At 42.6% G+C, this 26939-nt stretch overlaps 2 protein-coding genes across 2 annotated transcripts; one reads left to right on the top strand and one right to left on the bottom strand.

The window, feature by feature from the left end:
- Nucleotides 1-3009: 3009 nt before the first annotated feature.
- LOC133712188 (pentatricopeptide repeat-containing protein At3g23020) lies at nt 3010-6208 on the top strand. The gene has a single exon (XM_062138289.1). It carries the CDS (start codon nt 3193-3195, stop codon nt 5713-5715), a length of 2523 nt encoding a protein of 840 aa, XP_061994273.1. The 5' UTR covers nt 3010-3192; the 3' UTR covers nt 5716-6208.
- Nucleotides 6209-24572: 18364 nt separating this feature from the next.
- LOC133709858 (CBL-interacting serine/threonine-protein kinase 4) lies at nt 24573-26176 on the bottom strand. The gene has a single exon (XM_062135786.1). The coding sequence runs from the start codon at nt 26125-26127 to the stop codon at nt 24835-24837; it is 1293 nt and encodes a 430-aa protein (XP_061991770.1). The 5' UTR covers nt 26128-26176; the 3' UTR covers nt 24573-24834.
- Nucleotides 26177-26939: the final 763 nt, after the last annotated feature.

A 26939-nucleotide genomic window follows, 5' to 3' on the forward strand; every position in this document is an offset into this window, starting at 1 on the left:
TCAATTTTACATATGAATTCAGCTCTTTGATCCGCAAAACGAAGTATTACAATAAAGTGCAGTTACTACAGCAGCAAAACAATTAAAAAATGAGCATGTGCATACAGAGATCTTGTGCATTAATAGACCAATTGCCACATTGTATCAGATACTTCAAACAGGGAGCCATTTCCACATTGTATTCATATCAGATACCACTAAAATGAACATATGGCATTTCTCTTAAACACAAATTCCAGAACAACACCACGAAAATGAAAGTACCACCTGGAACCACATAAGCTAAAGCCCAAGATATCAAATCTGCAGCTTGTATCAGAATTGTACTAAATGTGTACACAACACACACATATGCACACAAATAGTTACATGCCTCTGCATTAAACTCACAAGGCCCATCAATCCTACTCTCAATATCCAAATACCAGCTGAATAAACAACATACCAATCGACTAAAAAAGAACAAAGCCAGCTGAATAAATAGCATACCAATCAAATCAAAAAGAATAAACAACCAGCTAATTAGATTTTGCTCAATGCTGTGAAGTTTATCGCTATTTCCTGAGAAACAAAGCCAATATTTCTTGGCCCTCACAATCAGTCCACACAATCAAACCCTAATCGAACCGCAAAATCAATAGGAAATTCAAAACGAGCTGAGACACAAAAATGTGAATCAACAAAATGCAGGAAGTGAGAAGAAAGTAGGAAATTGAGAGAAGGTGTTCGATGAAATTACCAAGAGAGTAAAAACGAGAGAGAGAGCGATAGAGGCTTGTCCTGAGCTCAAAGAAACAAATGCACGTGCACACATATTTGTGTAAGCCGTTAATAGATGACTAAATTTACGACACACATCAGATGCACGCCGTGAATGACCCGAATAAATACATTCTAACGGCACACATGAGATGTGCGCCGTAAATAACAATCTTTTACGACACACGTCAAATGTGCGCCGTAAAATGTGTGTTGTAAAAGACCAGTTTTGTTGTAGTGGATGGGGAGACTTCTCTCCGTCATGGCCAAGCGTCGAGCTAATCCAAAGGCTTTCTTGGGGACCATGACCTCCCTATGGGGGCTTGGGAATCGTCTCTCTGCACGTGCGGTCAAGGATCGTTTTGTGTTTCAGTTTTCAAATCTAGAGGATCGTCTGAGGACAGTCGAGGGTGGGCAGTGGTTGTTTGGCAAGTGGGCGCTGGCTATGGCTGAGTTTGATGGTTTGAAAGATCCGGCGCAAGTGCCGATCTCTTCCTTCCTAGTTTGGGTTGAGATTATGGGTTTACCACCGGCCCTAGTTACTGAGGGCGCTGTGGCGCTCATTGGAGCTACCTTAGGGGAGATCGTGCATCTGGACAAGACTGGAATTCGCAAGGGCACGACAGCACGGGTTCGTATCCTCCACCTTCTGTCGTCTCCGGTGAAACAGTTTTCCCTCCATCCACCTTTGATTTCACCTCTAGGGCATCTGCTACGGTAAGGTTCAGATATGAGAGACTCATTGGTTTCTGTTGGGTTTGTGGTATGATGGAACACTAGCGGTCGGGTTGTGCTAGCCCTCCGGAAGCACTGCAGGTCTCTGTCGGCACCAACCCTAAACCTATTTTGGTTGGATCTGCTGCTCCGAGTCTTGCGGAGGTCTTGGCTCAGTCCACAGCACCTAAACTCTTCACTTCCATGGCAAAGCTGACCCCAGGTTCACTTCAGGGCTTCTCGGAGTCAGCTGTAGTGGCCCAACTGGCCAAAATCCCATCTCCAGTCTAGGCGGTTAGTGAGCCCATGCAAGCTACTGCATATGTCCCATCTCTTAGTGGGAAGAAGAGAACGGCCTATGCGGCCCTCATGCAATATACTAAGCGTAAGAAGACAGTTGAGGAGGTACCTCAGGTGGAGGATATTGATCTTGACTTTGAACCTGAATTGGCCCTGAAGAGTAGGAATGTGGTTATCCTAGTCTCCCAAGCAAAGAAGGCAAAGTTTAGACGTCCTCCTGGGCGCAAGAATAACCCGAAACCCGTGGGTTTGAAACCTAAGAAGCCGATCTCTGAGGACCCAAAACCTCGGAGGAAGAGGAGTTTTAAGGTAGTGGAACACCCTTCCTATGGGGAAGGCAGCTCGGGTCTGGCTGCAGCAACATCAACCCCTGCTGGTGGGGAGGTTCACATGTATTCTGGCAAAGGTTCTGAGTCCGAGGAATGCACTCCCATGGGTGCCCTAGAGTAGGGTACGTTGATGGGAACATGAATAAATTGGGATGGTCTTTTGTCTTTGGTCGGAGACCATCCTAGTAGTGTCGAACTTGGTTTCTACAGCACTTGAGCTTCATCTCATGGATTCATAAATATGTTTGATTAGTCTAGGTTTGTCTTAGATTTTTCATTCATGACTCTTTCTATCATTGCCCGGAGTCTGGGTGAGTCATCTCTTGTAATGTTTCCTACTCTACTTCAATGGGCTGACACCCCCTGCGTTCAAAAATAGAGGAGAAGATATCGAAGGGGAAGAAATGTCGTTATGAATGAGAAGAATTTAGCCCATCAATCGCATAGTTTCATTCTCTAAACTTTAGTGAAGATCGGATGATGACTACTTAAAGAATTATGGCTAGTGACAGAAGCACTAGTAAATTTTTTTTTATTTTTTCAGCTTTGCATCGAAGGTAGAACCAATAAAGATTTCTTTTTCGATTCATCCCTGCCCCTGGAGTTGAATACCTCATTCAAGAATTGACATCTTAGTATTAAATCATAAACAAAAATTAAGATATTTATTAATAGTGATCAATAGATCGAAGAAATCTCAGAAAAAATGCACTTCGAAACCCAATTCAAAGTAAGATTGTACTATTAGTTGAAGATATAGAGATAGTTTATGTAAGCAATCTCAGAAAAACTCGACTTGTTTCAATTTAGGTTTCAATAGTGTCACTTTGCTTGTCACCGGAGCATAAAATTGTCACTATACCCCGCGGTGATTCTGGACTATATAATAGTTACATTCTTTATCTAACAAAAAAAAAACTTACATTTATAAATTTCTCCTGCCTCTCTCCGTCGGAGCTGGACTAGCGAGTCTATAACACTCTCTCCTACTCCGCCCAAAGTTGAGAGCACCTCTCAACGAGACCATGTTATTATCCAGCTTCTGATATTCAAGAAAAACAAGAGGAATTTTCCATTTCTGTGATAAACAATGCTTGCCAAGCTCCAGCTGGACTTCCCCGTTTTGGGTTCCACAAGGACCTCACCCAACGCAGGACTCCCTCCACTGGAGAAACTCGAACTCATAACCAGAGATAGGAAGCAGAGAGTGCTTCACGGAGGAGGGTTCAAGAAGGGTTTTGGTGAAGTTTGTAGACCCAGACACAGTAATGGTGGCAGTGTTGTTGTTCATGAAGTTGGGTTGAAGAAGCGTGGTTTTGTGAAGAACCCAGATGAGGAAAAGGGATTAGAGAATCTGGGTGATGGTGGGTTTGTGGAAAGAAAGGATTTTGGGGTTGAATTGGGGTTGGGGGGTGGGAATGGTGTGGTGAAGAAAGTGCAGACCAAGTGTTCGACGAAATGGCTGAGTTACGGTGGGTGCATTCCGGCAATGTTGACGGCGTTGGAGGAAGTTGAGGACTTGGATGAGGCTCTGAGGCCGTGGGGAGAGACGCTTAGTAACAAGGAAAGGAGCATAATTTTGAAGGAGCAGAGGAGTTGGGGAAGAGCTTTGGAGATTTTCGAGTGGTTTAAGAAGAAGGGGTGTTATGAGTTGCATGTGATTCACTATAATATAGTGCTTAGGATTCTTGGGAAGGCTAAGAAGTGGAGTCATCTAAGGAGTCTTTGGGATGAGATGAATGTGGAAAGAATAGCACCTATTAACTCAACTTATGGGACTTTGATTGATGTTTATAGTAAAGGTGGGTTTGAAAAGGAAGCGCTTATATGGCTGCAGAGGATGACCAAGCAAGGAATGAAACCTGATGAGGTTACTATGGCCATTGTGCTGCAGTTGTACAAGAAAGCAGGGGAGTACCGAAAGGCTGAGGAGTTTTTCGAGAAATGGTCAGAGAGCTCGTTGCATTGTCATGGTTCTTTGAGCTCGCATACGTATAACACATTGATCGACACGCGTGGAAAGGCTGGCCAGCTTAAAGAAGCGTCGGAAATATTTGCATCGATGCTGAGGGAAGGGATTGCTCCAACTACGGTGACTTTCAATACAATGATTCACATTTGCGGTAATCATGGTCAGCTTGCTGAAGTTGCTTCGCTTATGCAGAAGATGGAAGAGGTTCGATGCCCACCAGACACGAGAACATATAATATTCTGATTTCCCTCCATGCTAGGCATGATAATATAGACACAGCTACAAACTACTTTGCAAAGATGAAGGAGGCTTGCCTCGAGCCTGACCTTGTGAGTTATCGCACCCTTTTGTATGCATACTCTGTAAGGCACATGGTTAGCAAAGCTGAAGAGCTCATATCAGAGATGGATGAAAGGGGACTTGAGATTGATGAGTTCACTCATTCGGCTCTGACTAGGATGTACATAGAAGCGGGGATGCTTGAGAAGTCTTGGGTTTGGTTCATGAGATTTCATCTCTCAGGGAAAATGGGATCTGATTGCTATTCTGCCAACATTGATGCATATGGAGAGCGTGGGCATATTTTGGAAGCTGAGAAAGTTTTCAATTGCTGCCGAGAAGTGAAGAAGTTGAGTGTCCTTGAGTTCAATGTGATGATCAAAGCATATGGGGTTGGTAAACATTACAGTAGAGCTTGCCAGTTGTTTGATAGCATGGAAAGTAATGGTGTAATTCCGGACAGGTGTAGCTATAGTTCTCTGATACAAATTTTGGCTAGTGGTGATATGCCACATACTGCAATGCCTTATCTGAAGAAGATGCAGGAGTCAGGGTTGGTACGTGATTGCATCCCCTATTGTGCTGTGATATCAAGCTTTGCAAAATTAGGTCAATTGGAAAGTGCAGAGGACGTTTATAAACAGATGGTTGGATTCAATGTGCAGCCTGATGTAATTGTCTTTGGGGTGTTGATAAATGCTTTTGCTGAAGTTGGAAGCGTTAAAAAAGCTCTCGGTTATGCTGATGCAATGAAAAGGGCAGGTTTCCCTGGGAACACAGTTGTTTACAATACCTTGATCAAGCTCTATACAAAAGTTGGCCTTTTGAAAGAAGCAGAAGAAACATACAAACTTCTTCAGTCATCAGAGGATGGTCCTGCTATATATGCCTCAAATTGTATGATTGATCTTTATAGCGAGCGATGTATGGTTAAACCAGCAGAAGAACTCTTTGACAGCTTGAAGACAAAGGGGGATGCAAATGAGTTTACATTTGCAATGATGTTGTGCATGTATAAGAGAATTGGGAGGTTTGAGGAAGCCCTTCAGATTGCAAAGCAGATGAGAGAGCTGCGACTTTTAACTGATCTGCTGAGTTATAATAATGTTATTGGGTTGTATGCGACATATGGAAGATTCAAAGAGGTGGTGGAAACTTTCAAGGAAATGACAAAAGCTGCCATTCAACCTGATGAAGGCACATTCAAATCACTGGGACTTGTTTTGGTGAAATCTGGACTTTCAAAGCAGGCTGTGGGAAAACTGGAAGTATCAGTTAAGAGGGATGCTCGGAGTGGTTTGCAAGCTTGGATGTCAGCCCTCTCTGCTGTTGTCAGAGTGAATGAAAGTAGTTACATGTAGATGCAACCACCCTTTATGATTATCAACAATCACATCTTGTGCTGCAACTTCTTGCAGATTAATGAAACTCGATCAAGGAACTGGGCTTTCGAATTGTGTATACATGGTTGCATTCAACATGACCTTGTTGCGGAAAAGTGCGTGATCACAAATTTTGACAGAAACAAGACATAGATGTCCTGTTGTTCAATAGGAGAACTTGCCCTGTGTATAGAGCTGATCGGCACAGCAACTTTTGTAAGGCCAAAGCCTGAGTGGTCTACTGGAACATGTCACTGTATCAAATAGAATAGTTTGTAAGTTGCTTGTATGGCCGATTGTGGCTCTTTCACTGATCGAGATGCATGGTAAGATGCTCTTCGATTCATCTGAATTTTGTAAAATGAAGAGAGAATTGAAGTTCTCAAGTTTTGTTGCCTGTTACTATGTTTCAATTTGTAATCTCGTTCTTGAATACTAGAGAAAGCAAGGCTGTACGTTGACATGTTAGTTACTCAAACTTCTCATACGCATTTCCTCATGGTGTCTCTATTTCGGTAAATCATTAGGAATTTGTTCACCTGAGCTTTGATATTTACCATAACTGCAAACCAAAACCCAGTATTAAATGTAGCTCGAGTTCTACTGTAAAACGATATTTGGAAATTAAATCACTTCATTTCATGATCTTGATTTTGGCCTGCTCATTTTAGTTGAAAAATACCAGTGTGCTAGCAGAAGTTGATTCAGAAGCAGCCAAATGGAAAGAAGAAGATAGTTGATTTTTTTTTTTTTTTTTTTTGTGAGAAAATGAAATTGCATTAATTACGCAATTATGATGTTTACATCAGCTATAAGTACATCAGATAGCCATTGAGGCCCATCCTCAATCCAAACTTGAAATGCAGGATACATAAGCGCATTCCTAGCTAAAACATGCTGCTGCCTGATTATATTTCCTAGGAATATAAATACAAATAACTGATTGGAAGAAGTGGAAAAATGTCCTCACTTCTTCTACTAAAAGGCCTTCAATTGACCAATCTGGGATGTCACCATTTAGTTCATTGATCACCACCTGTGCATCCATTTCTAGAATGATCTGAGGCGAAGTAAAACCAGCCTGATGAATAGTCTGTCGGCCTAGAGCTGCTGCATAAAGCTCTGTAGCCTTAACGCTAAACCGACCTGCCATACCTTTAGAGACTGCAAGAAGGAGTTCCCCATTTTCATTACGTAAAAAAGCTCCCAGACCCTTCAAGCCTGCAGCAGTATCTAATGCTCCATCTACATTTAATTTCAAGAAAGGGAAAGAAGGTTTCCTCCAATGTTGTGGTCGATTCATAGTAAAGGAGGATTGAATTGAAACATCACTAGCTATAACCGTAGTTCTTGAAACAAGGTCAGAATTTGAGAAAATAAAAACTGGGGATTAATGTACTTACAATGGAATAGCTCCTCATTTATGACCTGCCATATTCTTCGACAAATCAACACCACTAAAGCCAACTCTGTTTGTGAAAGAATTAAAGAAGCAAGAATTGAAGAAGATAGTTGTTTGGTTCAAATTTGACGTCATATGATTCCTTTTTCCTTTTGTTAAATTTTTGGAAACAAGGGCTCAAAGTCTGTTGCTGGGTGACTCAGCCCTCACAATTATTAAGTCTATTATTGCAATATTGCCTGTGAATTAGAAGTTTGTAACGGAGACATAGAGCCTAAACTCCCACAAACACAGTTATGCTCATAAACTCTCATAGCCCTCACAGTTATCCTAACAAAAAATAGGAGGTACTTAAACTCCTACTATTCTTTGGAGATTAAAGCCGTAAGCAAAATATATGCATCAATCTATGTGTTTCATCATTCATTTCTTGAAAAAGAACATGACGTATTCGGACTATAAGGACCTAAGATATAAAGGCACGGATACCGTCCACGATGTCCTTGTTGAACGTATCATCACCCTCAAGTTGAACAGTGCAAATCAATTTTGAGCAATCACTTTCAATGCAAATCTGGAATTCAAACGGGGGATTTGATGGTATTGGGAATTCAGAGAACAAATAAATTGAGAAACCAATAACTAAATATGTAAATATTTAAACAATTTAATTCAATAAACATGTGCACACGGATTTTTTTGGTGATGGGACGTCAATGCAGGATTTGTAGTGGGATCCACCAAATGTATTCACACAGACAAACAATTCCGTGTATAATTAGTATTAGCAAAGCCAGTAATACGTACATATATATAATCCGTCGCTGTACCGTGTGTATTGACATAATCACGCAGATTTCCGTGTGAAATACATTGCATGTATTTCACACGGATGAGAATCTGTGTGTGATGGATACTTTTTCTAGTAGTGCCAGTTGCTGGGTGACTCGACCCCCACAAGTCACAACTCTTAAGTCTATTATAGCAATATTGCCTGTGAATTAGAAGTATTAGAGGAGAACATAGCGCCTAAACTTTCATAAACACAATTATGCTTAGAGCTTAAATCTCCAAAGAACTAGTAGGAGTTCACTTAACCAAAAATAGGAGGTAGTACTTCTCCTACTATTTTTTGGAGATTTAAGCCATAAGCAAAATGCGTCAATCTATATGTTGCACCATTCCTTTCTTGAGAAAGAATACGAATATTTAGACTATAGGAACCTGAGATATGAAGGCATGAATAATGCATACGTCCGACACATTTCTTGAAAAAGAATACGACGTATTCAGACTATAGGAACCTGAGATATGAAGGCACGGACGCATACGTCCTTATCGAACGTATCATCAACCTCACGTTGAACAGTACAAATCAACATTGAGCAATCACTTTCAATGTCAAGAGAGAACCATTGGTGTCTAACGATATATAAAAACTTGGCTTCTTGTTGCGAAAAATAATTCAATAATTTTGGTCGAGTCGACGTTTGATTTATACGACGACATTAACACCAATTAATAATTATTGGAAGACCTTCCATGATGTATATGTAGAACTAGAACAACAATACTGCTTAATTTCATGGTAGGTTTGAAGGTGTAGCAGCTTTTCATCTGTAACCGCGTAATGATGGTGATGATGTTGTAGGTTAAAACTCGCTGGAGCTAAGCTAGCTGGAGCCAGTAACTTTAGTCTGATCAAGTCGTATCTTATGTGTATCTTCTGACGGTGAGAAAGAAAGATGTGCGTGATCCTTGTTAAGCTTTTCTGCAATCTTCCAAATTGAAAGTTCAATATTATGACTGCTGCATAATCAAGATTGTTCACTTCTCAGAAGCACTATTCTTATGGACCTGTTTGGATGCGAAAGAGTTAGGTGACACCTTTTGGAAAACCACTTAGAGCCCACATTAGGTGACAGCTTATGTGGCATAGCCACATCATCAAAGCATAATTTCTGATTCTTTTATATTTTTATTTTTTCTTCATTATGAAAATTCCTTTTTCTTTTTTCACTTTCTTGATTTTATCTTTTAAACCCTATTTTTTTTCTTTCTGGTCTAATCTACGACGTCTTCATCTTCATCAGACCAACATCTGTTCTCTCCTCCTCTCTCACCCCTCCTCTCAATTAACCTTCTTACCTCCTCTTCAATTGATCAACTCCTATTGAGCTTAGAGTATCACAGGACGCTTATTAGGCTTTCATGGTCATTGTTGTGTTGCATGGGGTCGGCTAGCATTTCTCTTTGATGTCTATGTGACTATGATTTCTCAAATGAGAAATCCCTCGTGTGAATTTGGATTTTGTGTCGAATTCGATTACCATGACCGGGTAGAGGATTGTTCACTGAGTTGGGTAGATAGTGCATGAGCACTAATCTCTTCCTCCTGACCCTAGTCAGACCACGATACATCATCATTGTCATTGCGAGATGGGGACTATCCATGTCCTGTTCGGAATGGTAATGTCGCAGAAGATGAACAGGCGACATGCCATGTAATGGAGTGTCGGGTGCACTGGTTGGAACTGAATGCTTGCTCTGTTTTACATGCTTCTTTGATGCAAGGTGCCATTTTCTTATAGCAGTTGGTGAGAGAGGAGGAGAGAACAAACTTTGATCTGATGAAGATGAATATAGCGCAGATTAGATCATAAAGAAAAAAAATAGGGTTTAAAAGATAAAATCAAGAAAGTGAAAAAAGAAAAAGGAATTTTTGTAATTAAGAAAAAGCAAAAATATAAAAGAACTAGAAATTATGCTTTGATGATGTGGCTATGCCACATAAGCTGCCACCTAAGGTGGGCTCTAGGTGGTTCCTCAAAAGGCTGTTCACCTAGCATTGTCAAACAACAAACGGAATTGGCTAGAAGAGTGTCCAAACAGCTAGCACTGCTGCTTTGCTCAAATAGCATGATTCATCAAAATTATATTCTCAGTCAGCTTCTTAGGATCGTTTCTAAATTTTCATTCTTTTATAAACATTACACACAAAAAAAAAAATAAAAAAATCAAAGCATACTATTTAGACCGAATCTGAAAAAGAAAATGAGCAGACAATTTATTTTCTCCTCATAAAATCTTCGCATCCAATCAAGCAATATCAATAAACCAAACAAAAACGCATAATTTCTCCAAATTGAAGACTATTATTGTTTGTAGAGGTAAGAAGATATTTTTTTCCCTTTTCTGTCTTTATCGGTAATTTGACATGAGTTGATAAGGTCAACTATTGTTTGGCACCAGTTTAACTGCAGCTGGTCAACAGTCTCTTTTCTTGCGCGGGCGTGCCAGCACCGTTCGGGTGCGGTCGTCGGGGGTGTCCCTTGACCTGACTTCTATCAAGCGATTGTAGACGAGGAGAGCACCAACCTCGTCGTGGGATTCTTTCTGCCTCGTGGCGAGGACTTTGCTGAAGTTTCTTCTTGTTAACACAATCGATACTCAATATTGCAGATTGAGCAGAGCGACATCACCGGGAAATGTTGAGATCTTGCTAAAGCGTGACTTTAGCTTGGCTGGGTTGCTAGGGCGTTACCCTTGCTTGGCTGGTTCTGTAACCGTTGTGGTCGCGGCACTACCGTCGGCTCCCGAGGAGACTAGGACCGAAGCACGTTGACAGAGGGTTTGGTGGCACTGAAAGTCGGCTTCTGAGAAGACTAGGACTAGGAGTGTGATCACCGGTAAGAGAAAGAGAAGGAGAGGAGTTGCTCTTAGAGAGGTTTGCTCTAGAGAGAACTTAGATCATCTTAGAGATGTTGTTGTTGAATGTGAATGTGTGAATTGTGTTTCAATGTAACCTCTATTTATAGGCTACCATGCCAACTACTTTGGCATTAAACAAATGAAAGTGGAGCACTAATTGGAGATAAGGGAGGTGGAGGTGTAGGTGGAGCACTAATAGGAATGATGAATTTGGGAGATAAGGGAGGTGGAGATGGAGGTGGAGCACTAATAGGAATGATGAATTTGGGAGATAAGGAAGCACTTTCGGCTCCTTTATTCCTTCATGTATATCTCCATCAGAAATTCAGATTCTGGCCATGATGTCTTCATAAAAAATGTTCCACTATGAATCTATATCATGCTGACCAAATTTTAGAGCTTTCTTCCATGTGGTTGGGCCGGAAATGCTGCTGGACCTCTTACAGGTCCAGTTTTCCAGTTTTGCTTCTGTAGAAAATTGGGCTGATTGTTTGAAGGCCTTCCACTCAAAAAAAGCTCTTGCACTCTTCATAAGAAATTATCCTTGGGCTGTCTAGAATGGATCTGGAAAGTGTCAGCACATTTCGATTTCATTTGGTTAGTCTGCCACCCCTCCTTCCTTGTCTAGCTCGGTTTTCCCTAGCCGAAGTAGGAAAATATGCTAAAGTTGACTTGTCATACTTCCATAGTAGGCTTTATTTAGCCTCTAAATGTATATTTCGAGCTTGTCGACAATATATAGCTTGAGCCACTGACATTGGCTCAATTTCTCCAACACATGCCTTGTCAGGCCAAAATGTTCATTTTGGGTCCAAACATTGCCCCCCAGACCTCGAAGTCAAAGGTCTTCGTCTTGACTGAAGAGGTCTTGAATCAGCACTCCTCTTATAATGTTGTTGCTCCAAAGCCACTTGTATTGGCTTGACTGTTTCCATATAGGCCTCTAAATAGGCCATAAAGCTTGAATGCCACTATTGAATTGCCTTTGTCATGAACTGACGCTTCCTTTGCCAACTTTATTGCCCCCCATGGATCTGGCAAAACTTGGGCAGGTTGTAGGCAATCAAAACTTTAGCGTGCCCCCCATGCGAAGGAGACTGCTTTTGATCGCGAATGAGGATCCTTCTCTTCCTTGGTGTTAGCTTCGCCATGTGTATAGCAACAAGTATCTGCCTTGTTTGCTGGCTCTCTGTTGATTTTTTCAAATGTAGGTGTTGGAGCCGCTTTCCTGGCTAGATCAAGGCCTATAGTACTTGGCGAAATAAGATGCAAAATAGCAAACTGTTTGCTTTCATTTAATCCTTCGCGAGTCTTATGCCAAAGAGGATGATTGGATCATGGCTATCGTCATCATGACGTGTGACCAATTGAAACCACCATATTTTGCTGCAACTTTAGCATCTAAAACCGCATCGGTTTTAATCATGTTTTAAAAAACATCAGGCCACTATGCTGGCCCTGCGGTGATAGGAAAAGGTGGAATATCTTCACTGTCGCCTTAGATGCGATTCTCAAGATGGAATAATGACTCATTAATTATCAACTAGGGCCACTCACTGGCCCAGCTAATAAATTAATCTCCAAACATATTTGAGCTATAAATCAAAGCGTATTGGAGAAGTATCTTCACTGTCGCCTTAGATGCGATTCTCAAGATGGAATAATGACTCATTAATTATCAACTAGGGCCACTCACTGGCCCAGCTAATAAATTAATCTCCAAACATATTTGAGCTATAAATCAAAGCGTATTGGAGAAGTATTCCTTGCGACCTAGAAATGGCATCCAAGAAACTATTCGTTATCGATCAAGCAGATGAAATCACTGAGAAAGCCGCATTCGCCTGGCGAACTAACATGAGTGTTCGATGTAGAAGTCAGAACGGAGAGGAGAGAAGTCGACTGATGGGCTTTGGTGGCGGTGATAGTCAAGCGAGTCTGGGTCCCACACCTCGCGATCGTTTGCCAGATGATGCTATGGCCTATTATGGGCTTCCCATCCGCCGTCCCATAGCGGCTCTTCGGCAGGTGCATGGTGATTTTAGCAATTGGGGACCAAGGAGGAAAGTGGGCTACTGGCCTACCGTCGCTCCCGAGGAAAATATTTGGTATCAGGAGAACCGAGCGAGAGATTTGGCCCGATGGGATGCGGTGGGTATCACCCAAACCATCAATCTATGCTTCTTTCTTCCCAATAATACTAGCCCTGCACCGCTAGCTGCCGCTCTTTGCTTCTGGAACACCTCCAGCAATACATTCGATTTCCGGTTTGGGCAGATGAGCATAACTCTGCTGGATGTTCTTACCATCACGGGGTTGCCCATTGACTTTGACCCCTATGTGCATGGTCAGTTTGATGGCACTCAATTTTCTTTGAGAATGGATATGGCTGGTCGAGGGCATCACAGCAGATCCTACCCATCCTGGCGCGAATATTACTGCACCCGGCGTGACCATACAGGAGGTCTCGCATTCCTGGAATTCTGGCTTTGCAAATTTATCTTTTGCACTTCTTCCAACAAACCTACTGGACCTTGGAATTCTCTGGCCACTGCTCTCTACAATGGTATTTGCGTTGGCCTTGGGCAACCTGTATTGGGTGCGTTATATCGCTCCCTTTATAGAGCCGTAATGCGCCCATTTGATACCGAAATTAGTGGCCCCTTCTGGATCCTTGCCTTTTGGCTGGAGATTTATTTCCCTCTCTTCCGTCGCGGTGATATTCCAAAGGAACCTCCAGTTGATTCCCTTTTGGGGAACTGGCTTTGCCGCAACGTAAGGTATCGAGCTCCACCCTACTCCGACTGTTTTATTTACTTGTACTTGCTGGGAGAGATGCCGGACCCAAAAATAGTCCTTTCTAGGCGATTCCCTCCTCCCCTTGATGATGGCTTTCTGCCCAGTGGACGGGATCATAGCGAAAGAGCCTTCCTGGCCTTTCGTCGCGCCATCTCCTGCTTGGATATTCGTCTTGCCACTGAACGCGTAAATTATGAGCTCTATGCCCCTAACCATTTTGCTCGCCAATTTGGGTTGGCCCAGTTGGTACCCTGGCCTCTGGTTGATTCTGCCAATTACTACACCTCTTGGCGGAGATTAGCCCCACCTGGGTCTGCCCCCTTTCAGAGTCAGTTTACTTTGATAGTGATTCCCCCTTGGGTCAGAGCGCTGTACCCCCTCAACGATGTTGACGATGATTATGCTGATTGGTGGAAAGAAGTGTCCGTGAACTGTTGGGACCTGCCACATGACGAACTCTTCGTCCTGATCTTTCGTGGCATGAGTAGTCCTGGTCCGGAGGACCGCAAGATTCTTGAGCGCTTCTCCAACCCTGCAGCACAACCCCCGCGACCTATTCTACCTTCTCGCTCATTGCGTCCAGGGATACAAATCCACGAGCCTAGGGCAACAGTAAGTTTTTGTCTTTCTTCACCATTCTTTTTCCTTGTGTTGATTTTCCCGCTCTTATTCCTGAGTGTGTTTTGCAGCAAACTACCTGGAGCAGGATAGCCTCTGTTCAGGCAGGGAAACAAAAGGCAATAGCAGAGGAGACTTCTGAGGGAGAGTCTTCGCATGATGAAGATCCCGCTGAGGTAATTTAGTTAAGAATGATCCCAAACTTGTATATTTGGTGCTTCCCCCCTTTTTGAGTTATGACTCTTTTCTCGTACAGGCCACTGCTGTCTTTGCTTGCAAACGCGATCGAGCTCAATTCGTCGAAGAGAGTTTTGAAGATGACGAACCTCTGGGAATGCGATTGGTAAACTCCGACCCCGTCTTATCCTTTTTAAATTTTAGAATCTGGGCAGGATCTTCACTATGTATCTTTTGACAGGTCCGTCAAAGGACCACTAATCCCTCTCGCCTGAGCGAGGCTGGACCCTCAGCCACTGCAGAAAAGCCAACTCTCTCGCTAGTTCAAGCATCAACTAACCCCGTGGCGCCTCTTCCGTCTCCCACATCTACAGAGCATCTGCAAGGTCCTACCATTCTAATAACGATCTCCGATGACGACTCCTCGGAGCATGAAAGTGTGGAAAGCCACTCTGAGGATTCTGCCGCTTATGAGGAACTGATGACGACAGAGATTCTCGCGGCACTAAAGGTCCAAGAGGTGAATGAAGTGAGGCCTCTTCCTCTTGGTGACCACGTACCAGATATTGACCCGACAACTCGAGAGGTAAGCCACTGTTGGCCAATGCTTTCCATTTCCCTTTTGATCCAACCCCACTCTCTGACATTTCTGAATCTAACCAGGATTCTGTTTGTACCGAGGAGGTGGCTACAAACGCTGAGGGTCCTATCGGTCGGACAGTCGCCCAAGAGATGAAAAATGATACTGACGGTGGTGGTGCCCCCCAAGTCTTGCGAATAAATGAGACAACCGTCGAAGCCGAGGGCCCTGTGCTTGAATCTGCTCCACTTGCCCATGGTGAGCCGCGAGTTGAGTTTCCAGATTCTCCCGCGGCTGAAGGGACAGACCAACCTATTGAAGAAGAAGAAACTGAGGAAGTTGTCCACCCTTTTGCATTGGTGGTTCGTGATCCTGTGGCGCCTCCGCCGCCTCCTACCAGATTCGAGAGATTGATGAGGGTGTTAGAGGTAACTCCTCCTTCTGCTGTGGATGAGGCTAAGATGGTGCTTCACGAACATCTGGGTCCTCAGGTATTGGAGACTGACATCCTCTCGCGAGTCTTGGAAGCCCTAAGGTATCTTTGCCAGGAGAAGGCATTGACCCTGCAGCAATTTAGTGCCATTGACGATCTGCTGAATGAACTTGGTGAGGCCCGCCAACGTCAACCGGCCGCGAACGCCCAGGCTCACGACACTCGAGAGGCTTTGAATAGCCTCTCTCGAGAAATGGACATCTCTCGCGGTATTTTAAATGAGCGAACCAACCGCCTGCGGGAACTAAAAATCCAAAGGTTCGACTTCAAACTTCGGATCGAGGACCTCCATACAAGTTTAGCCTTTGTTGAAAACGCGATTGCTACAGAAGAAGCCCAACTCGATGAACCTATGGCTGCTTCTGAAGAAATGGGCCGCAACCTGGCCCATCTCAGAGAACGGGCCACTCAGGCCGAAGCTAGTGCTATTGCGGCGAATCTCCGGGTGGAGGAACTTTGCTTGAAATTGAGCTTCATGGGCCAATCTCTGTAGGCCCCCTCGAAAACTGTTCGGTCTCCTTACACGTCAATAATCCCTTCTTTTCCGAGATTTAAGGCATTAATCACTCGTTGAAAAACAACGGTCGTGAAAAAATAATCTCGTGAATAGAACAGTTACCTCCTCGAAAACCGTTCGGTTTCCCCACATGCTATTAATCCTCTAATAATAGCTAACTCCTCAAAAAATCGCTCCTCACATGCTGCTAGTCCTTTTTTTCTTGAGATTTGGAATCACTAATCTCGATTTACTGACATCGGTTTTGAAATTGAGCTTCATCCAAGGGTGGGGATTTGCCTGAAGTCCCTATAAATAGTTGTATTTCAGGAAGGGAATACTCACAACAACTTTTCTGAAATATTCGAGAAATGGCCTTTCAATCCTTGCTTCTTTTTCTCCTTCTTCACAAATCTTCCCCTCATGAAATGACCTTTAGCCTCTAAATTTTAGGCTTTATGGTGTAATCTTAAGCCTGGGTTAGGCCTCATGGCGTAATCTTAGGCAACCCCTTGTTTCGTCCTTCTGGAGTTCTGCAACAAAAATGCCAGGCTTCAGATTGGTTTAGAAACACGAGGGGGCTCCAAGTGTGGGATCTCCGGTCATGTAAGATCATTTTTTGAGAAAATCCCATACGCAGAGCGAAACGGGGAGAGGGAGGACGGCCACTCTGAGGTTCATCTTTCCTCCTCTGTTTCCTTTCTTCTGGACCTGGCCCGTGTTGTGCCCTCCAGATGGAAGGGGCTTTGGTTCTCACCTCCTTTTCCCCCTTTCTCTTCTTGATAGAATCTTGGAGGGATGAGAAGGGATGGACTCTTTGAAGGAATGGGTTCAAGCTACAGAATGGCTGTTCCTGTACTTCACGTCCAGCTAATGGTGGTTACCAAGGCTAGAGGGGGTGCAGAGACTCAAGCTGATATTCGGTTCCTTCACTCTCTGCCCCTCCAGGAGATAATGGCGCGGCTCAACCCGGCGTTGGATTCCATAGCTGCTTCCAATTGAGGGGGCTTGGAGGCTCCATTTTCTTTCACTGGAGTCTCCCCTTCTCATGAATAATGGTGTTGGCCAAGCCTATGTTGTATTCCTCTACCGCTTCCATGTAAAAGGGGCGCGGGGGTTCCGTTACTCCTCTTTTTCCTTCCCTGAAGTCTGCCCCTCCTTGGGATAATGGCGCGGCTCAACCCGGCGTTGGATTCCATAGCTGCTTCCACTTGAGAAAAGATTCAGAAGATATCGGAAGATTCCTGTTTTGTATTCTAGCCACTTTTGGCTTTGTAATGAATGTACTGCTTTTGGCCGCAAAGCCACTTTATGAATACAATAATATTTTCTTATCCTGATATTCAAATATCCGTGAGAAGCTGTGTCAACGTGTCTCGCAAGGCCCCAAATATAGGCCCCCATAGTTGTATATCGAAAATAATATGAACTTTTAAAATATGCTCAGCGTCAAAAAGAGCCTTGCGACGAGGGTTACGTTTTGAGAAAATATGTATCTTTTGGATCCACTTGCTGGTTCCCAACTCAAAACTCTTAGCGCCAATAATTCCTTCTTTTCCGAGATTTAAGGCACTAATCACTCGTTGAAAAACAACAGTCGTGAAAAAATAATCTCGTGAAAAGAACAGTTACCTCCTCGAAAACCGTTCGGTTCCCTCGTGCCAATAATCCATTCTTTTCCGAGATTTAGGGCAACTTTAATCACGCTTTACTGACATCGGTTTGACTCTTTAACCATCCAGCAGGTGGAAATGCTTTTCCGAGACTGTCGGCCAAGGGTGGATATTTGCATGCCTATATCTTCCTCCACAATCTCCAATCCCAAAACCATTTCATCAACTCCAATATTTCTAACAGCAATCTTTCTTAATTACTTGTCACCACCATTCTTCAATTCTCGCATTCTCTCAATCCTTCACCAATGGAACCAAAAACCCAGCAACCAACCGAGGATGGAGGAAGTAACAAAGCAGCCGAGAGTAGTGCTAACATGCTTTGTAGGCGGAACAGGTGGAATCCCACTACAGATCAGATAAGAATCCTTAAGGAGCTTTTCTACAATAAGGGAGTTAGGTCCCCAACTATAGAGCAGATTCAGAGGATCTGTCTCCAGCTGAAATGGTACGGCAAGATCAAGTTCAAGAACGTCTATTTTTGGTTCGTGAACCAAAGGGCTCTGGAGAAGCGGAAGAAGAGGTCCACTTCGGATGTTCATGTGCCCATGCAAAGATCAGGGCTTGTTGGTGATGACAATGGTACCAATTGGAAACCTGAGGATCAGTATATTAACTTAGAATCTTCTGCATCTGCTTCTGCTTCTTCAGCTGGTGTGATTGCTTTTAACGGGCAGATGGGGAACTATGGTGGTTATGGATCTATGAACATGGAGATTGAAACCCTTCCTCTGTTCCCCATGCATGGTGAGGATATCTTTGGTAACATGAAGACTACTTCCGATGGAGGTGGCGGTCACGGTGGTGGCTCTCACATTTCCCTTGAGCTCAGCCTTTCCTGCGAGGGCAAAGCTGGAAAAAGTTTCTGGAGCCGCTGACTCGGCTTAGTAGCTTTGCGAGTGTAGGAACACTTAGAATTGCCCCTTAAGAGTTGTATTAATGATTTTTTTTTTTTTTTTTTTTTAGGCTAAATGGGCTTAGTATTGTATAGTGTTGCCCCCTAGTGTTGCTAGACATAGCGAAGAAATGATTATGGGCCTCAAAAACAGGCCTTCATGAATGGACTTCGCGAGTGTAGGAACACTAGAATTTCCCACGAAGGCTTATGCGAAGAGACTGGCTAATAAATTAATCCCTCAGTGTTTTGACTCCTCAGTAATTATGGATTGCACTAATTTTTTTTTTTTAATTTTTTTATTATTATTTTTATTTTTATTATTATTTTTTTTTTTTTTTTTTTTTTTTATAAGTAGTTGAATTCAATAAGACAATGTGAATCAAGGTTTAGACATGCGGCCCAAGTATAGTCGCCTAGACACAAATTTTCTTTCAAATCCTTTGGGCAACCTTACTGAAATGGCCAGGTGGGGGAGGGCGAACAAGAGAGGCAGAATCCATTTTGGCATGAGCTACTCTCACATAGTGGTTTAGGCCCATTTGCACGCACTTCTGGATTCAAGAACCTGTCACGAACGTTGTCCCCTTTCTAGACACCATTTCACATAGGCTATACTTACTAAGATGAGAATGGTCATAAGTGTGAAGACAGTTCAACAAGTGTTAATAAAAGCCGCCCTTAACCTTAAGGGACCTGAACTAGACACCAATAAGGAGTTTAGGCCAATATTAACAAAAGAGACTTCACCTATTCCGTTATGATTCACAACCCCTTTACCAAATTCAACTTTTTTTTTTTTTTTTTTTTTTAATGAAAAGAAAAAAAGAAACGAAAAATTAACAAAAAATTAAAAGCAAAGAAAGAAAGAAGCTAGCAACACTATGTTTGGCTAACCTCTAGAAGACCACGGGGGAGGCCATCTATGTTTCATTCCAAGCTCCGATGTATCAAAATTTGTAGGGTAAAAATCCCTCCTATGAGAGCTTGTAGAAAAAGAACAAAGATACTTCTCGTTGAAGAATTTGGAGGAATTTGGCTCGTGAGAGGGGTATTCTTGCCCCCCAAGTATCTTTGTTGGTTGACGAGACATGATCTCCAATTGTAATTTGGAAGATGACGGTGTCCCAAGATCGGCTTTGTCGCCAACTGTCGCCAACTTCTCTTGATCAAAGGGATGATCATGGGTCATATCTTGCCCCCCATGTATCTGATCAGTAGCCACATATTTGGCTTGATCAGTGGAGACATCAGATATTTGTTCAGAGACAATTTTCTTGTCTGAAGAACAATCTTGTTGATGACGTTCTCCATAAGTAGCCTCTATGTAAGGCTGTGATTCACCAGTGAGGCCATTAGGTTGATTGCCACCTATAGGCAAATCAGCCTCATAAATGACCTCTTCTCGAGCGTTTTGCTCAATTTCTAGGTCCCAACCGCGAAACCTCTGCTTTGTTTTTGCGATCAAAATGGCCATGTCCCTGGCTTGCTTTTCTTTATTCCTCTCGATGTTGGCCATGATGATCGCGAGCTGTTCATCAATGCTTGCCCCCTCTGGGATGGGAATAGGCATAAACTCATCATTAATGGCGGTATCGCCAATGGTGGCAACATTGTCCATCAATTCACTTTAGGAATTTCTTTTGGTAAAGATTTTCCCCTGGCATCTCAATGATGACGAAAAAAGACTCTAGTATAGTCTCACTGGGCGTGCCAAAATGTTTGGCACCAGTTTAACTGCAGCTGGTCAACAGTCTCTTTTCTTGCGCGGGCGTGCCAGCACCGTTCGGGTGCGGTCGTCGGGGGTGTCCCTTGACCTGACTTCTATCAAGCGATTGTAGACGAGGAGAGCACCAACCTCGTCTTGGGATTCTTTCTGCCTCGTGGCGAGGACTTTGCTGAAGTTTCTTCTTGTTAACACAATCGATACTCAATATTGCAGATTGAGCAGAGCGACATCACCGGGAAATGTTGAGATCTTGCTAAAGCGTGACTTTAGCTTGGCTGGGTTGCTAGGGCGTTACCCTTGCTTGGCTGGTTCTGTAACCGTTGTGGTCGCGGCACTACCGTCGGCTCCCGAGGAGACTAGGACCGAAGCACGTTGACAGAGGGTTTGGTGGCACTGAAAGTCGGCTTCTGAGAAGACTAGGACTAGGAGTGTGATCACCGGTAAGAGAAAGAGAAGGAGAGGAGTTGCTCTTAGAGAGGTTTGCTCTAGAGAGAACTTAGATCATCTTAGAGATGTTGTTGTTGAATGTGAATGTGTGAATTGTGTTTCAATGTAACCTCTATTTATAGGCTACCATGCCAACTACTTTGGCATTAAACAAATGAAAGTGGAGCACTAATTGGAGATAAGGGAGGTGGAGGTGTAGGTGGAGCACTAATAGGAATGATGAATTTGGGAGATAAGGGAGGTGGAGATGGAGGTGGAGCACTAATAGGAATGATGAATTTGGGAGATAAGGAAGCACTTTCGGCTCCTTTATTCCTTCATGTATATCTCCATCAGAAATTCAGATTCTGGCCATGATGTCTTCATAAAAAATGTTCCACTATGAATCTAGATCATGCTGACCAAATTTCAGAGCTTTCTTCCATGTGGTTGTGCCGGAAATGCTGCTGGACCTCTTACAGGTCCAGTTTTCCAGTTTTGCTTCTGTAGAAAATTGGGCTGATTGTTTGAAGGCCTTCCACTCAAAAAAAGCTCTTGCACTCTTCATAAGAAATTATCCTTGGGCTGTCTAAAATGGATCTGGAAAGTTTCAGCACATTTCGATTTCATTTGGTTAGTCTGCCACCCCTCCTTCCTTGTCTAGCTCGGTTTTTCCTAGCCGAAGTAGGAAAATATGCTAAAGTTGACTTGTCATACTTCCATAGTAGGCTTTATTTAGCCTCTAAATGTATATTTCGAGCTTGTCGACAATATATAGCTTGAGCCACTGACATTGGCTCAATTTCTCCAACACATGCCTTGTCAGGCCAAAATGTTCATTTTGGGTCCAAACAACTATCACTTGAAAAAAGAAAAAGGTCCAAATGTCAAATTTGGAGGTATGAATAGAAACTCCCATATCGATATCTGTAGAAAACAGAAATTTCAGAAAAATATCAAGAATATTATCACTATTTTATTCCTTGCCTGGTTGAACTAGCGGTTGAGAGTGTTTAACTGAGTCGCCAACAACGATGTATTTCGAATCTAAATCTCTCACTTCACTACTGAAGAGGGTTGAATCTCTGACATATCATAATCTTAACCCACTATAGGATGAAGAGTACTTAAGATATAAGATATAAAGGCACAATTGAACGCATCATCACCCTCACGTTCAACGGTGCAAATCAATTTTGAGCAATCACTTTCAATGTCAAAAGAGAACCATTGGTGTCTAATGATATATATATATATATATATATATATATATATATATATATATATCATTAGACACCAATGGTTCTATATATATATATATATATATATATATGCAAATCAATTTTGAGCAATCACTTTCAATGTCAAAAGAGAACCATTGGTGTCTAATGATATATATATATATATATATATATATATATATATATATATATATATATATATAAGTTTGCTCAGGTGCGAATATCCGCACCGAAGAAAAAGGTGCGGATTTCCAGTTTTTACCCACTTTCCGATCACATTTTTACATCTTAGCCGTTCAGTTTTTAGATCCTATTGTATAGATCATCTCTGCAAAATTTCAGCCAATTTGATGATCGTTAAGGCATCCAAAATTGCAATTTACACGAACGGACCGAATCTGTCGAACCGGAACCGTTCGTATTTATAATGGTAAATTGCAGTTTTGGATGCCTTAACGATCACCAAATTTGCTGAAATTTTGTAGAGGTGATCTATACATTATGACCTAAAAACTGAACGGCTAAGATGTGAAAATGTGATCGGAAAGTGGGTCAAAACCGGAAATCCGCACCTAAGCAAAAAGTGCGGACGTCCGCACCGGAGAAGCGCTGTATATATATAAAAGATTTGTTGTGACAAATAATTCAATAATTTTAGTCGAGTCGACATTTGATTTATACGACGACATTGACACTAATTAATAATTATTGGAAGAGTTTCCATATGTATATGTATAATCATGCAAGAGGTAGAATAAATACAACAATACTCTGCTTATTGCTTAATGGTTTGAAGGTATAGCAGCTTTTCATCTGTAACCGCGTAGTGATGGTGATGATGTTGTAGGTTAAAACTCACAGCTAAGCTGGTGCTAGTAACTTTAGTCTGATCAAATCGTATCTTCTGACTGTGAGAAAGAACAATGCGCGTGATCCTTGTTAAGCTTTTATGCAATCTTCCAAATTGTATCAAGTTCTAATATTATGAGTCATATTGTTCACTCATAAATTATGACTGCTGCATCATCAGATTGTTCACTTCTCATAAGCACTTGTTCTTACGGACCTGTTTGGCTGCGAAAGAATTAATTAAACGTCTACATGATGCATGCATTGGTTCCCCGTGAAATGGACAAAGAGTTCGCCAGAGAAGAACATCGTCCAAACAGCTAGCACCGCCGCTTGCTCAATTCGTTCTTAGGCCAATAGATCTATTTCCGCATGTGGTAATGAGTCTGTTGTGCAAGACAGACTTGGCCAATGAGTGTCACGAAAGAAAGGACCAAAATATCGGGTATTGTGAAAATATTGGTTTGAAAACAGAAATATCGATTGAAATTATACTGAAATTTTGAATAAAAAAAATATTATAACCAACGACGAAAAATGTATTAAAACAAAATAACGCAAAAATGTAAAGATTAATATCGGTATTCGTAGAAAACAGAAATTTCGTAAACCAAACTAATCTAATACACCACTAATTAGGGTGTTATTTAGTATGTTTGCGCTTTTTGCGAGCAATAAGTCTCTATAGTAGTTTTGTACGGTTAATTCGGCTATATGCTTGTGTATGCACTCAAGGTGCCTTGTCTACCCTAGGTAGGAGGAGAATTCCTTGCTTCGTCAAATGGTCTATACCTCCTAGTGGCAGGGTGAAGCTAAGTGTCTTCGGATCTATCGTCCAGCGGCAACATATTAGGAAAGCTGGATTATAGTAATTATACTACGTTGTAATCGGGTTACATATCGAGTATGTCACCGCTATGTCAAGCAAATGGAGTAGCCAGTAGAGCACTCTTTGCTAGTTGGTGCTTGGTAGAATACATGTCTTCTGTAGAGATTCATGATCTTATTTAGAGAAATACTCTAGATGCTTATTGTAATCAGGGATTTAGGCTTAATGTCTCCCTCCCCTGTATTCGGCAGTTTCATTAATCAAGGCTTGAAGGCAGATGCACCAGCCTTTTATTTCAAAAAAATAATAATAAATAAATACACCACTGATTCCTTGCCTAGCTGAACTAACGGTTGAGAGAGTTTAACAAACGAAGAACACTAGAGTCGCCAACAACGATGTATTTTGAATCTAAATCTTTCACTTCATTATTGAAGGATCTAAATCTTTCACTTCACTACTAAAGAGGGTTTAATCTCTGACATATCATAATCTTAACTCACTATAGGATGAAGAGTACTTGCTATTGAAGATGGTCGAATGATGAAGAGTACTTGACTATTGAAGATGGTCGAATGATGAAGAGGTACTTGACTATTGAAGATGGTCGAATGATGAAGAGTACTTGACTATTGAAGATGGTCGAATCTCTAACATATCATAATCCTAAACCACTATAGGATGAAGAGTGTTTTTCATTAAAAAGATGGAAGCAAACCATCTTTTAAATCAAAATCTTAAGATCGATTCATAGACGATTGAAATTAGTTTAACCTTCTTATCTAACCCATTAGATGAACCTAATGGCTAGTAAAATGATTAGATCATAACACTGGTTAAGCTTGTAGAGAAGTGAGTAAATACTTGAGATTTTAAGCAAAACTTGGAATTAACATGACAGAATTGAGAGGATGGAGGTGAAGAATGAAACTAAATTTTGATTTATCAACTACTAATACCACCAAGCAACATCTGAACCAATCCGATGTACAAGATCAAGGAACCAAAATCCTAAACCAAACTAATCTAATACACCACTCATTAAGCTTCCACAAATCCAAGAGTTATTAAGTCTTTCTTCTTCTTCGTGTACAACAAGACTCCATGTCCATGTTCATGTTCATAGTTTTCATCTCATGACAATCAGGTCCAGACCATATGTACACAAACAACAGATCACTTAAACGCCACCGTTTTGCCATGACACCACAACGTCCCCTAACCCAGTTTTCAAGTCCTCCCAAAGCAGCTCCGGAAACTCAACTCCACCCTCCACCATCTTCACTTCCCCTAAAACCAAACCCTCCGCCACCTCCATCATTTCCACCGTCAAAACGACACGTCGTCCTTTCCCTGTCCCCCCTTTCCCCAACCCAACGCTCATCCCACCCTTCCCTCTCTCCGCTTTGTACCCCAGCCTCTCCCCAACCTCCCCCACCTTCTCCGCCACCTTCTCCGCCGCCACATTCGCCGTGAACCGCCTCTCGCTCCTGTCCTCCGCCTCAAAAAGCCCCGACAAATCCAGCCCCGACGACATGGAGATTATATCGAACGCATTCATCCCCGAAACGACGTCGCATTTTGGTTTCTCCGCCTCGATTATATCGCAGCTATCGGAAAGTAACTTCAAATCTATCGCCTTTTGGAACCACGCCTTTTCCATGACGGCCTCTATGCTCAGCCTCGTGTTCGGGTTCGGGTCGAGCAGCTGGTATATGATCCGCCGCGCCGGCTTCGAAATCGTCGCCGGGATAATGTAATCCCGGCGCTGAATCTTCTTATGCATCGCCACCAGATTGCTGTCGTCGAACGGCAAGTGTCCGGCGAGGAGAACGAAGAGGATTACGCCGCAGGACCACGCGTCGGCCTTGGATCCGTCGTACCCGACCCGGTACAGAACCTCCGGAGCCGTGTACGCCGGCGTCCCGCAGGCCGTGTGGAGGAGGCCGTTTTTGAGCTGCTCCGGCAGGGCGGAGAGTCCGAAATCGGAGACCTTGAGGTTTCCGTTGCCGTCGAGGAGGAGGTTCTGTGGCTTCACGTCGCGGTGAGAGACGCCGTTTTCGTGGCAGAAGCGGAGGGCGGAGACGAGCTGCTGGAAGTAGCGGCGGGCGAGGGATTCCGGCAACTTGCCGTGGCGTGAGATCTTGGCGAAGAGCTCGCCGCCGGTGGCGAGCTCGACGACGATGTAGATCTTGGATTTTGTGGCCATGACCTCGTGGATTTTGAGGATGTTAGGGTGGTCCTGGAGGCGGCGCATGGCGGAGATCTCCCGGAGTATCAGAGGCTCCATATTTGCGTCGGCTTTGAGCTTGTCGATGATTTTAATGGCGACGGGGGTTTCGTCGGCTAAGGACTGGGCCTTGCAGACCTTGGCGAAGCTGCCCCGGCCCAGCAGCCGGCCCAGTTGGTACTTGCCGAGAAGGGTGGTGGTGGTGAAGGCGGCGGAGGGGGGTGGTGGGGGCCCACGGCCCATGGCTGGGTTGGGGAAAGTAGGCGCGGAGTAACACAGAGAGTGTAGAACGATTAGGTATGGTTTGCTTTGGTCTCGGGTTTTATAGCATATTTGGTTTGGGTTTTCCAATTCTACCCTTCGTCGTAGTTTTATTAGTCACCTCATTCTGGTCAACGGTCTACCTATATTTTCCAACTACGCCAAAAAAATTAGCTGTAACCCAACTGTAACATATAAGATGATCAAAATATTTTCACACTCATTAAGGGATGATACTAAACTATCAAAAATGTAATACGATTTTATGTGAATTCCTAATGTTAGATCTTAGCGGACGAACATGAATTTCTCAATTACTGCAGGCAAGTAAGGAAATGAATACTGACGTCAAAACATCGTATTCATTATGTTTCAATATTTGATTTCTGACTGATATCAACCAATATTGTTGTAGTTAAAATTAGATAATAAAAGTTAGAATGTTCAATAATGACTCGACGAAATTATCTTATTTGACAAGAAATTTGTTAATAACTAAAAGTTTTTACTAGTGTTCATTCTGTTTCGGAATTTTGTTTTTGAGTAATATCGATTAGTATTGTTTTGGTTATAAAAGGTTCAATATTATTTACATGTTATTAGAGACTCAACCAAATTATCCTATATTTTTGAACTATAATAATACAGCCTAGTAAATTCCAACGGATAGATATCTAAATTATTCAATTTCAAATCATTAACGTCTTATTTTCTAACAAATTATATGCCATTAACTCATTTTCCTTAATTAAGATTTAATTGGATTTTTTCTCAAAAAAAAAAAAGATTTAATT

The sequence above is a fragment of the Rosa rugosa genome, chromosome 5 (genome assembly GCF_958449725.1).
Source record: "Rosa rugosa chromosome 5, drRosRugo1.1, whole genome shotgun sequence".
Lineage (NCBI taxonomy): Eukaryota > Viridiplantae > Streptophyta > Magnoliopsida > Rosales > Rosaceae > Rosa > Rosa rugosa.